General features: G+C 41.8%; 1 protein-coding gene across 3 annotated transcripts in view; it reads right to left on the reverse strand.

Annotated features, from left to right (window-relative positions):
• LOC114651554 (uncharacterized) overlaps positions 1 to 13754 on the reverse strand; it is a 157683-nt gene that overhangs the window by 79792 nt on the left and 64137 nt on the right. For all 3 annotated transcript variants that reach the window (XM_028801356.2, XM_051927391.1, XM_051927390.1), the window contains exons 12-13: positions 12814 to 12981; positions 4314 to 4481 (exon numbers count right to left, since the gene is read on the reverse strand). In XM_028801356.2, coding sequence (XP_028657189.2) covers positions 4314 to 4481; positions 12814 to 12981 — 336 coding nt within the window. The remainder of the gene's footprint in view (positions 1 to 4313; positions 4482 to 12813; positions 12982 to 13754) is intronic.

The following is a 13754-nucleotide window of genomic DNA, read 5'->3' on the forward strand; positions in this document are numbered from 1 at the left end:
GTGCTGTCAGAACTGAAGAAGCAGCTCCATGAGGTGAAAGCCTGATGCGGAAAGCACAAGTTGCAACAAAACAACATGAAGAAAGTGTAAAACAGGATGAGGACTATCACTGGCTAAAAGCAGGCTATAAATCATGGTGAGGAATGGAACAAGAACAGCGCTAATGAACTGAACAAGTCTTCAACAGGTTTGACTCATTCTTGTCAGTATAGCTCTCCCCCAACACTGCTAGTCTCTGTGAGCAAGCTGAGGAGGTTCCGGTATCCCAGCTGCCATCTGTAAGACCTTCCTCCACAATGACATCACACCTGTGGTCTACAGCCTATTGTATTTGAATTGTGTGTCTCTGCTGATCAAGTGAGGGAAGAGCTGGGAAAACTTTGCATAGAAATGGCTTCAGGGCTAGATGGAATCGGCCCCAAGGTGCTGAAAAATGTGCCACCCAACTCTGTGGGGTCCTTCAGCACCTGTTACCCCTTTCGAATTTACAGAAGATTCCCAAGCTGTTGAAAACATCATATATGCTCCCTGTGCCAAGGACTTCAGACCAATTGTTCTTACTTCATAAATCATGAAGACCTTGAAGAGGCCCATCCTAAAACAGTTATGACCCCTGGTTTCAGAACATCAGGATCCTCTGCAGTTTGCCTATCAGCCATATAGGTGTGGAGGATAACCTCATCTACACGCTCTACAGAGCCTACTCCCATTTGGATAATGCTGGCACCACAGTCAGAATAATGTTCTTTGACTTTTTCAGTGCTTTTAACATTCTGCCTCATTAACTGGAGAAAAAAGCTTAAGGCTTTGAATCTTGATCCCCACAGAATCTTCTGGATCATGAACTACCTGACAAATAGACATCAGTTTGTGAGGTTAAGGGTGAGTAATACAGGAGCACCATCAGGGAACTGTCCTGTCTCCATTCCTGTTCACCCTCTACACAGCAGACATCCAGCGTAATACAAGTGCTTGTCATGTACAGAAATTCAGATGACTCATCCATTGCAGGCTGGAGACAAGTCTGAGTACAAGAAGGCTGTGGAGGACTTTGTCTTGTGGTGCAGGGAAAAACAACCTGCTACTCAACATTAGCAAGACAAAAGAGCTGGTGGTGGACTTCTGGTATGCCAAGGAGCCTCTGATATCAGTCATCATCCAGGGGGAGGATGTGAAGTGGTGCAGAGCTACCAGTGCCTGGGGAATTAACATAAGCAACAAATTGGACTGGTCTGATAACACAGTTGGGCTGTACAAGAAGGGACAGACTGTACTTCCTACGGAGACTTGGGACTTTTGATGTATGCAGAAAGCTGCTGGAAATGGTCTACCTGTCCATAGTAGCCAGTGTGTTATTCTATGCTGAGGTATCCTTGGGAAGCAACCTGAGCTCAAAAGAACCACAATGCCTGTACAAACATATCAGGAAAACCTGCTCCACCACAGGGTGAACTTTGGACACACTGGAAGCAGTTGTACATAGAGGATGCTAGCAGAATTGGATGCCATCATGAAAAATCTACTCCAGGAGACACCACAGGCTCATTTCACCAATAAGAAGTGTTTCTGGGCATCTTTTCTGCCCCTTGCTATCAGGCAATTCAATGTTTCCTGAAGTTCATTTTGAAATATTATTTTGAAATATCTGCACAATATCCATCCATCCATTTTCCAACCCGCTGAATCCGAACACAGGGTCACGGGGGTCTGCTGGAGCCAATCCCAGCCAACACAGGGCACAAGGCAGGAACCAATCCCGGGCAGGGTGCCAACCCACCACAGTCTGCACAATATATATTTATTTAATTATTTTTTTATTGATTGATTGATTAATTGATTTGCTCTATTATTTATCCCGTGAGTCTGTATCTTTGTTTGTTATGTTTCTGTTGCTGTATGCATCTGAATTTCCCCATGGGATTAATAAAGTTTATATAATCTAATAATCTAAGATCTGATATTAGTCAGACTGAAAATTTTGAAGACATTAAGTAATGTCTGAATCTACAGTTAGGTCCATAAATATTTGGACAGAGACAACTTTTTTCTAATTTTGGTTCTGTACATTACCACAATGAATTTTAAATGAAACAACTCAGATGCAGTTGAGGTGCAGACTTTCAGCTTTAACTCAGTGGGGTGAACAAAACGATTGCATAAAAATGTGAGGCAACTAAAGCATTTTTTTTAACACAATGCCTTCATTTCAGGTGCTCAAAAATAATTCGACAAATTAAATAAGTGGAAATAAAATGTTCATTTCTAATACTTGGTTGAAAACCCTTTGCTGGCAATGACAGCCTGAAGTCTTGAACTAATGGACATCACCAGATGTTGGGTTTCCTCCTTTTTAATGCTCTGCCAGGCCTTTACTGTAGCGGCTTTCAGTTGCTGTTTGTTTGTGGGCCTTTCTGTCTGAAGTTTAGTCTTCAACAAGTGAAATGCATGCTCAATTGGGTTAAGATCAGGTGACTGACTTGGCCATTCAAGAATTTTCCAGTTCTTTGCTTTAATAAACTCCTGGGTTGCTTTGGCTGTATGTTTTGGTTCATTGTCCATCTGTATCATGAAACGCTGCCCAATCAATTTGACTGCATTTAGCTGGATTTGAGCAGACAGTATGTCTCTGAACACCTCAGAATTCATTCGGCTGCTTCTGTCCTGTGTCACATCATCAATAAACACTAGTGTCCCAGTGCCACTGGCAGCCAAGCACACCCAAGCCATCACACTGCCTCCATAGCGTTTTACAGATGATGTGGTATGCTTTGGATAATGAGCTGTTCCACGCCTTCTCCATACTTTTTTCTTGCCATCATTCTGGTATAGGTTGATCTTGGTTTCATCTGTCCAAAGAATGTTTGTCCAGAACTGTGCTGGCTTTTTTAGATGTTCTAATCTATCTATCTATCTATCTATCTATCTATCTATCTATCTATCTATCTATCTATCTATCTATCTATCTATCTATCTATCTATCTATCTATCTATCTATCTATCTATCTATCTATCTAAGCAAAGTCCAATCTAGCCTTTCTATTCTTGAGGCTTACGGGTGGCTTGCACCTTGCAGTGCACCCTCTGTATTTACTTTCATGCAGTCATCTCTTTATGGTAGACTTGGATAGCGATACGCCTACCCCCTGGAGAGTGTTGTTCACTTGGTTGGCTGTTGTGAAGGGGTTTCTCTTCACCATGGAAATGATTCTGCGCTCATCCACCACTGTTGTCTTCCGTGGACGTCTAGGGCTTTTTGCGTTGCTGAGTTCACCAGTGCTTGCTTTCTTTCTCAGGATGTACCAAACTGTAGATTTTTCCATTCATAATATTGTAGCAATTTCTCGGATGGGTTTTTTCTATTTTCGCAGTTTAAGGATGGCTTCTTTCACCTGCATGGAGAGCTCCTTTGATGTTGTCCGTTCACAGCAAAATCTTCCACATGCAAGCTCCACACCTAAAATCAACTCCAGGCCTTTTATCTGCTTAATTGATAATGACATAACGACGGACTTGCCAACACCTGCCCATGAAATAGCCTTTGAGTCAATTGTCCAATTACTTTTGAGCCCCTGAAATGAAGGGATTGTGATAAAAAAAATGCTTTAGTTGCCTCACATTTTTATGCAATCATTTTGTTCACCCCACTGAATTAAAGCTGAAAGTCTGCACTTCAACTGCATCTGAGTTGTTTCATTTAAAATTCATTGTGGTAATGTACAGAACCAAAATTAGAAAAAAGTTGTCTCTGTCCAAATATTTATGGACCTAACTGTATGTCATCACTGAAAAATTAATAAATGATTATTTTCAAATTCAGGGCATTGTTAATACCACGCTTGAACAAGATGTGGGTCTGATGCTAACAATCCCAAAGTGTCCCAAAGTGCAGAGAAAGACTCTGACCATGACTCTGACTCTTCCACGATGTCCTGCCCCTTTGGGGCCCAGAGCATATTCCGATGTTCCACTGAAAGTATGTTATCAGTTAGAAGCCAAAAGCACAGAGAGAAAGCTCTTTAATTCACTATACAGGCAAGTTCTCCAGGCAGTGTTGCCCATAGTTGTTGTTGGCACATTTTTTTGTTTACGTTCTGAGTTAATTATGTTGCTGATTAAACAGGGACCACACAGCTGATGCCACATCTATCCTTCCTGTGATCATCCCAAATTTGTACTGATAACACAAAATATGACACACAGTAGCTAAAAACATGGTGGCAGTGAAACATCGGGGTTCAGAGAACTGAAGTATTTTATGGCAACAACTACTATACTTCTAAAATATATAGAAAAAATAATGTATGCAATCTTACCTTGTATGAAACTGATTAATCAAATATTCCACTGTTGGTGTATCAAACGTATCATTAAAAAAAAATTCTTTAGCCACTAGCCAGTTGATTTTTTTCATTTTGTGCTCCTCAGACAAAATGCTGCACAGTTCTAATGCTGTAGCTTCAGTCATATTTTTACTAGATATTCTAATGCAAAACAGAAAAACAATATTAATCAAAAAGAACAAATACATAAATCTGCAAAATATCTACTTTTACAGGCAAATACATCAGAAATTTATTTAGAACACTTTCATTTTTTTTTATTATTTATACCTATTTACCTGTTTAACTGACAGGAACAAGACAAGGACATTTACATCGTCAGTCAGTCAGTCAGTCAGTCAGTCATTATCCAACCCGCTCACATTGTTATATTTTAGATTAGATCTTTTCTTCTGCATTCTATATCACTTTCCCACAGCAGTTCCTACTGGCTTTCACTCCAGCTATCGACTAGAAGTCAATTACTGCTGGTAATGCAAAACTGTTTTTGGTCTGAATTTTTTGCTTTTTGTCTTATAAAGATTCATTGGAACCCAGCCACAGGGGATGCACAAACCAGTGTATTTCTTCATGCCGGTCCCAAGCCCGGATAACTGGGGAGGGTTACATCAGGAAGGGCATCCGGTGTGAAATTTTGCCAAATCACTATGCGCACAACAATACAAATTTCCATACCAGATCGTTCGAGCCCCGGGTTAACAACAACCGCCACAGTACTGTTAGCCAACAGGGTGCTGGCGGAAATTGGGCTACTGTTGGCCGAAGAAGAAGAAGGAGAAGAGGAGGGGGGAGACGTGTCCGGAGGCAGGAGGAGAGGAGGAAAGTAAAGAGAGTGGATCTGAGGGTAGGAACTTTGAATGTTGGCAGTATGACTGGTAAGGGGAGAGAGTTAGCAGATATGATGGAGAGAAGGAAGGATGATATACACTGTATCTGGAAAGTATTCACAGCGCATCACTTTTTCCACATTTTGTTATGTTACAGCAGGCGCATGTGTACTGCGCTGTGGCACCCGCCCCAAAGTCAAACGCAGCGGCTTCCCAAAATGCGGCAGCTTCCCAGAGTCAGTAGATGGCGCACAAACGACACAACCTGTAGATTCAAACGCAGCGGCTTCCCAAAACACTGCTTTAGTTCAAATAGGGTTATTGAATTAAATGGAAACTTTACCATGCCTACGACCTGTGAACTAAACCTGAGGTGAAGCATGTACGCCAGGTTGTACAGCCGCCCGGACGCGACCGCCCACACCACCGCATATACAGTGGTGTGAAAAACTATTTGCCCCCCTTCCTGATTTCTTATTCTTTTGCATGTTTGTCACACAAAATGTTTCTGATCATCAAACACATTTAACCATTAGTCAAATATAACACAAGTAAACACAAAATGCAGTTTTTAAATGAATGGTTTTTATTATTTAGGGAGAAAAAAAAATCCAAACCTACATGGCCCTGTGTGAAAAAGTAATTGCCCCCTTGTTAAAAAATAACCTAACTGTGGTGTATCACATCTGAGTTCAATTTCCGTAGCCACCCCCAGGCCTGATTACTGCCACACCTGTTTCAATCACGAAATCACTTAAATAGGAGCTGCCTGACACAGAGAAGTAGACCAAAAAGCACCTCAAAAGCTAGACATCATGCCAAGATCCAAAGAAATTCAGGAACAAATGAGAACAGAAGTAATTGAGATCTATCAGTCTGGTAAAGGTTATAAAGCCATTTCTAAAGCTTTGGGACTCCAGCGAACCACAGTGAGAGCCATTATCCACAAATGGCAAAAACATGGAACAGTGGTGAACCTTTCCAGGAGTGGCCGTCCGACCAAAATTACCCCAAGAGCGCAGAGACGACTCATCCGAGAGGTCACAAAAGACCCCAGGACAACGCCTAAAGAACTGCAGGCCTCACTTGCCTCAATTAAGGTCAGTGTTCACGACTCCACCATAAGAAAGAGACTGGGCAAAAACGGCCTGCATGGCAGATTTCCAAGACGCAAACCACTGTTAAGCAAAAAGAACATTAGGGCTCGTCTCAATTTTGCTAAGAAACATCTCAATGATTGCCAAGACTTTTGGGAAAATACCTTGTGGACTGATGAGTCAAAAGTTGAACTTTTTGGAAGGCAAATGTCCCGTTACATCTGGCGTAAAAGGAACACAGCATTTCAGAAAAAGAACATCATACCACAGTAAAATATGGTGGTGGTAGTGTGATGGTCTGGGGTTGTTTTGCTGCTTCAGGACCTGGAAGGCTTGCTGTGATAGATGGAACCATGAATTCTACTGTCTACCAAAAAATCCTGAAGGAGAATGTCCGGCCATCTGTTCGTCAACTCAAGCTGAAGCGATCTTGGGTGCTGCAACAGGACAATGACCCAAAACACACCAGCAAATCCACCTCTGATTGGCTGAAGAAAAACAAAATGAAGACTTTGGAGTGACCTAGTCAAAGTCCTGACCTGAATCCAATTGAGATGCTATGGCATGACCTTAAAAAGGCGGTTCATGCTAGAAAACCCTCAAATAAAGCTGAATTACAACAATTTGCAAAGATGAGTGGGCCAAAATTCCTCCGAGCGCTGTAAAAGACTCATTGCAAGTTATCGCAAACGCTTGATTGCAGTTATTGCTGCTAAGGGTGGCCCAACCAGTTATTAGGTTCAGGGGGGCAATTACTTTTTCACACAGGGCCATGTAGGCTTGGATTTTTTTTTTCTCCCTAAATAATAAAAACCACCATTTACAAACTGCATTTTGTGTTTACTTGTGTTATATTTGACTAATGGTTAAATGTGTTTGATGATCAGAAACATTTTGTGTGACAAACATGCAAAAGAATAAGAAATCAGGAAGGGGGCAAATAGTTTTTCACACCACCGTACCCTCCATGATATTTCATCACGCAGCGGCTCCCCACCGAGGCACATATTGTGCCGTGGCGCACGCCCCAGAGTCAAACGCAGCGGCTTCCCAGAGTCAGTAGGTGGCTCCCAAACAACACAACCTTTTCACTACACTTGCTCTAATCCACTATGCCAGTAATATAGATCACATAACGGTCACAGACTCAAACCCAGCGGCTTCCCCGACTCAGTGGCTGGCACACGAACATCACAACCTGTAAACTAAGCTTGCTGTGCTCCACTCTGCCAGCAGTCTGTGTCAGCAAAGGCAACAGAATCACGTCTCCACAAAACGAAACCGATTTAGTACAGATATGCTTATTTAATTAAATGATATTTCCACAGACGCACCCACCCTCCATGATATGTCATCCATCCAAATATCGGACGGAACAGAAACTGATTGCCATTCTTAGATTTCCGATTCGCTAGCGAAACGTGGGCTTACTTGTTTTGTTATGTTACAACCTTATTCCAAAATGGATTAAATTCATTTTTTTCCTCAGAATTCTACACACAACACCCCATAATGACAACGTGAAAAAAGTTTACTTGAGATTTTTGCAAATATATTAAAAATAAAAAAATTGAGAAAGCACATGTACATAAGTATTCACAGCCTTTGCCATGAAGCTCAAAATTGAGCTCAGGTGCATCCTGTTTCCCCTGATCATCCTTGAGATGTTTCTGCAACTTAATTGGAATCCACCTGTGGTATATTCAGTTTATTGGACATAATTAGGAAAGGCACACACCTGTCTATATAAGGTCCCACAGTTGACAGTTCATGTCAGAGCACAAACCAAGCATGAAGTCAAAAGGAATTGTCTGTAGACCTTCAAGACAGGATTGTCTCGAGGCACAAATCTGGGGAAGGTTACAGAAAAATTTCTGCTGCTTTGAAGGTCCCAAAGAGCACAGTGGCCTCCATTATCCATAAGTGGAAGAAGTTCGAAACCACCAGGACTCTTCCTAGAGCTGGCCGGCCATCTAAACTGAGCGATTGGGGGAGAAGGGCCTTAGTCAGGGAGGTGCCCAAGAACCTGATGGTCACTCTGTCAGAACTCCAGAAGGTCCTCTGTGGAGAGAAGAGAAATTTCCAGAAGGACAACCATCTCTGCAGCAATCCACCAATCAGGCCTGTATGGTAGAGTGGCCAGACGGAAGCCACTCCTTAGTAAAAGGCACATGGCAGCCCGCCTGGAGTTTGCCAAAAGGCACCTGAAGGACTCTCAGACCATGAGAAAGAAAATTCTCTGGTCTGATGAGATAAAGATTGAACACTTTGATGTGAATGCCAGGCGTCACGTTTGGAGGAAACCAGGCACCGCTCATCACCAAGCCAATACCATCCCTACAGTGAAGCATGGTGGTGGCAGCATCATGCTGTGGGGATGTTTTTCAGCGGCAGGAACTGTGAGACTAGTCAGGATAAAGGGAAAGATTACTGCAGCAATGTACAGAGACATCCTGGATGAAAACCTGCTCCAGAGCGCTCTTGACCTCAGACTGGGGCGATGGTTCATCTTTCAGCAGGACAACGACCCTAAGCACACAGCCAAGATATCAAAGGAATGGCTTCAGGACAACTCTGTGAATGTCCTTGAGTGGCCCAGCCAGAGCCCAGACTTGAATCTGATTCAACGTCTCTGGAGAGATCTTAAAATGGCTATGCACCGACGCTTCCCATCTAACCTGATGGAGCTTAAGAGGTGCTGCAAAGAGGAATGGGCGAAACTGGCCAAGGATAGGTGTGCCAAGCTTGTGGCATCATATTCAACAAGACTTGAGGCTGTAATTGCTGCCAAAGGTGCATCGACAAAGTATTGAGCAAAGGCTGTGAATACTTATATACATGTGACTTCTCAGTTTTTTTATTTTTAATAAATTTGCAAAAACCTCAAGTAAACTTTTTTCACGTTGTCATTATGGGGTGTTGTGTGTAGAATTCTGAGGAAAAAAATGAATTTTATCAATTTTGGAATAAGGCTGTAACATAACAAAATGTGGAAAAAGTGATGCGCTGTGAATACTTTCCGGATGCACTGTATTGTGCGTGCAAGAGACTAAATTGATGGGGAGTAAGACCAGGTGGATCAGAGGTGGATTCAAATTGTTCTTTCATGGTTTGAATGTCAGGAGAAATGGGATAGGGGTTATTCTGAAAGAACAGTATGTCAAGAGTGTTTTGGAGGTGAAAAGAGTGTCAGGAAGATTAATGATCATGAACCTGGAAATTGGAGGTGTGATGATGAATGTTGTTAGTGCATATGCACTGCAGGTTGGGTCTGCAATGGGTGAGAAAGAAGATTTTTGGAGTGAGTTGGAGGAAGTGATGAACAGTGTACCCAAGGGACAGAAAGTGGTGATTGGAGCGGATTTCAATGGGCATGTTGGTGAAGGGAACAGTGGAGACGAGGAGGTGATGGGTAGGTATGGTGTCAAGGAAAGGAATGAAGAAGGTCAGAAGATAGTGAATTTTGCCAAAAGGATGGACATGGCTGTGGTGAATACATACTGTATGTTAAGAAGAGGGAGGAACATAGGATGACATACAAGAGTGGAGGAAGATGCACACAGGTAGATTACATCCTATGCAGTAGTAGACTGCAAAGTAGTAGCAGGGGAAATTATATTAAACCAGCATAGGATGGTGGTCTGTAAGATGATGTTGGAAATCAAGAAGAGGAAAAGAGTGAGGGCAGAGCCAAGGATCAAATGGTGGAAGTAGAAAAAGGAAGACTGCAAGGTTGAGTTTAGGGAGAAGGTGAGACAGGCACTGGGTGGTAGTGAAGAACTACTAGACAGTTGGGAAACTACAGCAGATGTAGTAAGGGTGACAGCATGAAGGGTGTTTGGCATGACATCTGGACAGAGGAAGGAGGAAAAGGAAACCTGGTGGTGGAATGGGGAAGTACAGGAGAGTATACAGAGGAAGAGGATGGCAAAGAAGAAGTGGGATAGTCAGAGAGATGCAGAAAGTAGACAAGAGTACAAGGAGATAAGGTGCAAGGTGAAGAGAGAGAGGTGGCAAAGACTAAAGAAAAGGCATATGATGAGTGTATGAGAGGTTGGACACTAAGGAGGGAGAAAAGGACCTGTACCGATTGGCTAGACAGAGGGACCGAGCTGGGAAAGATATGCAGCAGGTTAGGGTAATAAAGGATAAAGATGGAAATGTTCTCACAAGCGAGGAGAGTGTGTTGAGCAGATGGAAAGAGTACTTTGAGAGGCTGATGAATGAAGAGAACGAAAGAGAGAAGAGGATGGATGATGTGGAGATAGTGAATCAGGAAGTGCAACGGATTAGTAAGGAGGAAGTAAGGACAGCTATGAAGAGGATGAAAAATGGAAAGGCCGTTGGTCCAGATGACATACCTATGGAAGCATGGAGGTGTTTAGGAGAGATGGCAGTGGAGTTTTTAACCAGATTGTTTAATGGAATCTTGGAAAGTGAGAGGATGCCTGAGGAGTGGAGAAGAAGTGTACTGGTGCCGATATTTAAGAATAAGGGGGATGTGCAGGACTGCAGTAACTACAGAGGAATAAATTGATGAGCCACACCATGAAGTTATGGGAAAGAGTAGTGGAAGCTAGGTTGAGAAGTGAGGTGATGATTAGTGAGCAGCAGTATGGTTTCATTCCAAGAAAGAGCAACCACAGATGCAATGTTTGCTCTGAGGATGTTGATGGAGAAGTTTAGAGAAGGCCAGAAGGAGTTGCATTGCATTTTTTGCACCTGGAGAAAGCATATGACAGGGTGTCTCGAGAGGAGTTGTTGTATTGTATGAGGAAGTTGGGAGTGGCAGAGAAGTATGTAAGAGTTGTACAGGATATGTAAGAGGGAAGTGTGACAGTGGTGAGATCTGCTGTTGGAATGATGGATGCATTCAACGTGGAGGTAGGATTACATCAGGGATCAGGTTGACAGACGAGATTAGACAGGAGTCCCTGTAGACTATGATGTTTGCTCATGACATTGTGATCTGTAGCGATAGTAGGGAGCAAGTTGAAGAGAACCTGGAAAGGTGGAGATACTGTATGCTCTAGAGAGTAGAGGAATGAAGGTCAGTAGGAAAAAGATAGAATACATGTGTGTAAATGAGAGGGAGGTCAGTGGAATGGTGAGGATGTAGGGAGTAGAGTTGGTGAAGGTGGATGAGTATACTGTAAATACTTGGGATCAACAGTACAGAGTAATGGGGATTGTGGAAGAGAGGTGAAAAAAGAGTGCAGGCAGGGTGGAATGGGTCGAGAAGAGTGTCAGGAGTAATTTGTGACAGACGGGTATCAGCAAGAGTGAAAGGGAATGTCTACAGGATGGTAGTGATACCAGCTATGTTATATGGGTTGGAGATGGTGGCACTGACCAGAAAGAAGGAGACAGAGCTGGATGGAGGTAGCAGAGTTAAAGATGCTAAGATTTGCACTGGGTGTGATGAGGATGGATAGGATTAGAAATTAGTACATTAGAGGGTCAGCTCAAGTTGGACGGTTGGGAGACAAAGTCAGAGAGGCGAGATAGAGTTACTTTGGACATGTGCAAAGGAGAGATGCTGGGTATATTGGGAGAAGGATGCTAAGGATAGAGCTGCTAGGGAAGAGGAAAAGAGGATGGCCTAAGCAAAGGTTTATGGATATGGTGAGAAAGGACATGCAGGTGATGGGTGTGACAGAACAAGATGCAAAGGACAGAAAGATATGGAAGAAGATGATTCGCTGTGGTGACCCCTAAAGGGAGCAGCCAAAAGAAGAAGAAGACTCTTCATTGCTTGTTTAACCCTTAAACCATAAGTATTCTGACTTTAAATTGCTTATCACTTTCTTAATCTGCCAAATAAAGAAACTATCTGGATCGTTCCAATTTGAACAACAGACAAAGAAGTGCTAAATCTGTGTTGGCCTACAAAACATTTTAATGAAATTCTTTGGAAACGCAACATCTAAATTATCAGAAATTCCTGACACAGCAGAATTGAAGCATGAAGAAAGCATAGAATGAAATAAATCTTCATAATAACAGCTGACAGTGGCTTCTAATATGGATATTTGTTGGAGCAGAAACCTACAACTAGTATGGCCCTCCAAGACTGAGACTTGAGACTAGTTTTAGAACACAATGGGTGCCATTAAAGCGTGTAATAGTATAGAAAGATAACAGTGCAGCACACACAGTTAGTTTCCCTCTTGAGTGCAGAAGAAGGATGTTCAAATTGTTTTGGATCACTCTCAAACTACAAAGTTGTCAGTAGCCATGCATAAATTATTCTCAATTTAATTTAGGCATACAAGATGTACAAACAATTTGGTGCTTTCATTTTACTATTTTAAATGCAAATGGGGTCCATGGTGTTTACATTTTAAATGTGTAAATTTGTCCTCACAGTTTCTTTGTGTACCCACAGGAATTCACCCAACACCTATACAGACCAGTCCATGCAGAACTGCAATTAGAACTTTTTCCAAAGCTAGAAATATACGTCTAATGTAAAGTTTTTAATTACTCTGACGATAAAAGTGATTTTTTTCAAAATCCACTGTGACATATTAAAATAATAAAATGTACCTCACTTGTTTGGGAATATATTCTTTATTTTTTAAGATATCACTTATGCATCTGGTTGTCTTTTCACCCAGTTCACCTTTCAGGTCAATGATACAAGGTTTATATTTCTGAACTAGTATCTGGATACTGTGAATCAAGCTTGTGTCATTGAAAATACTGCTGTATATGCTAGAAGAGAAAGAAAATAATTCCATATGAAGTTTTAAAATCTAAAAAACACAGCAAGAATATTACCATAGCAAGGAAATATTAAATACATAAATTCATTGTTACAAGATATTAGAAGACAAATAAAAAAATCAACCAAAAGTATGTAGCTATTTTCTTCAAATCTGCCCTTTACCATGAACTTTTTGACTCTTTGTAATTAATGAAGCATAAGAACAATAAAATATTTTAGAGCAAAAAACATATAATTATCACATATCAGACTTTCCAATGACCGACTCATTATGTGATGCTGACAATTCCTAAATATATTGTCACACATGTACATAAGAGGGTCATCTTCAGGGCTTGTCAGCGGTAAGCACTACCATCCAAGGACACCAGGGGCACAATTGCCAACTCTCCTGTCTCTTTTGTCACCCACAGCTCAAAGAAGATGGCCACTGAGGCTGACTGACTCCACCCATTCTAGTCCAGGAGCTATAAAAGCAAGAGGCATTCAAAATATGGCAACTCTTTAAGGAAATTAGTCACCTGCACCACGGAGCTCCTACCTTGAAGTTGGAGCATTCTTTAGAGCCCTTTGAATCTCAGTCAATGCCTAATATTTTATTTTGTTATTCTGCCACACTAAGAGTACTTATTATTTTCAATTAATTTATTTAACACCAGAATTACCAGAGTCTATGAAAAAACTTGTAGATCCGGCCCACCTTAAAACCGTTTTCACCTCTCTTTTGTCTTCTAAATGTGCTGATTAAGACAAGCAGCAA

The sequence above is a fragment of the Erpetoichthys calabaricus genome, chromosome 5 (genome assembly GCF_900747795.2).
Source record: "Erpetoichthys calabaricus chromosome 5, fErpCal1.3, whole genome shotgun sequence".
NCBI classification, from domain to species: domain Eukaryota; kingdom Metazoa; phylum Chordata; class Cladistia; order Polypteriformes; family Polypteridae; genus Erpetoichthys; species Erpetoichthys calabaricus.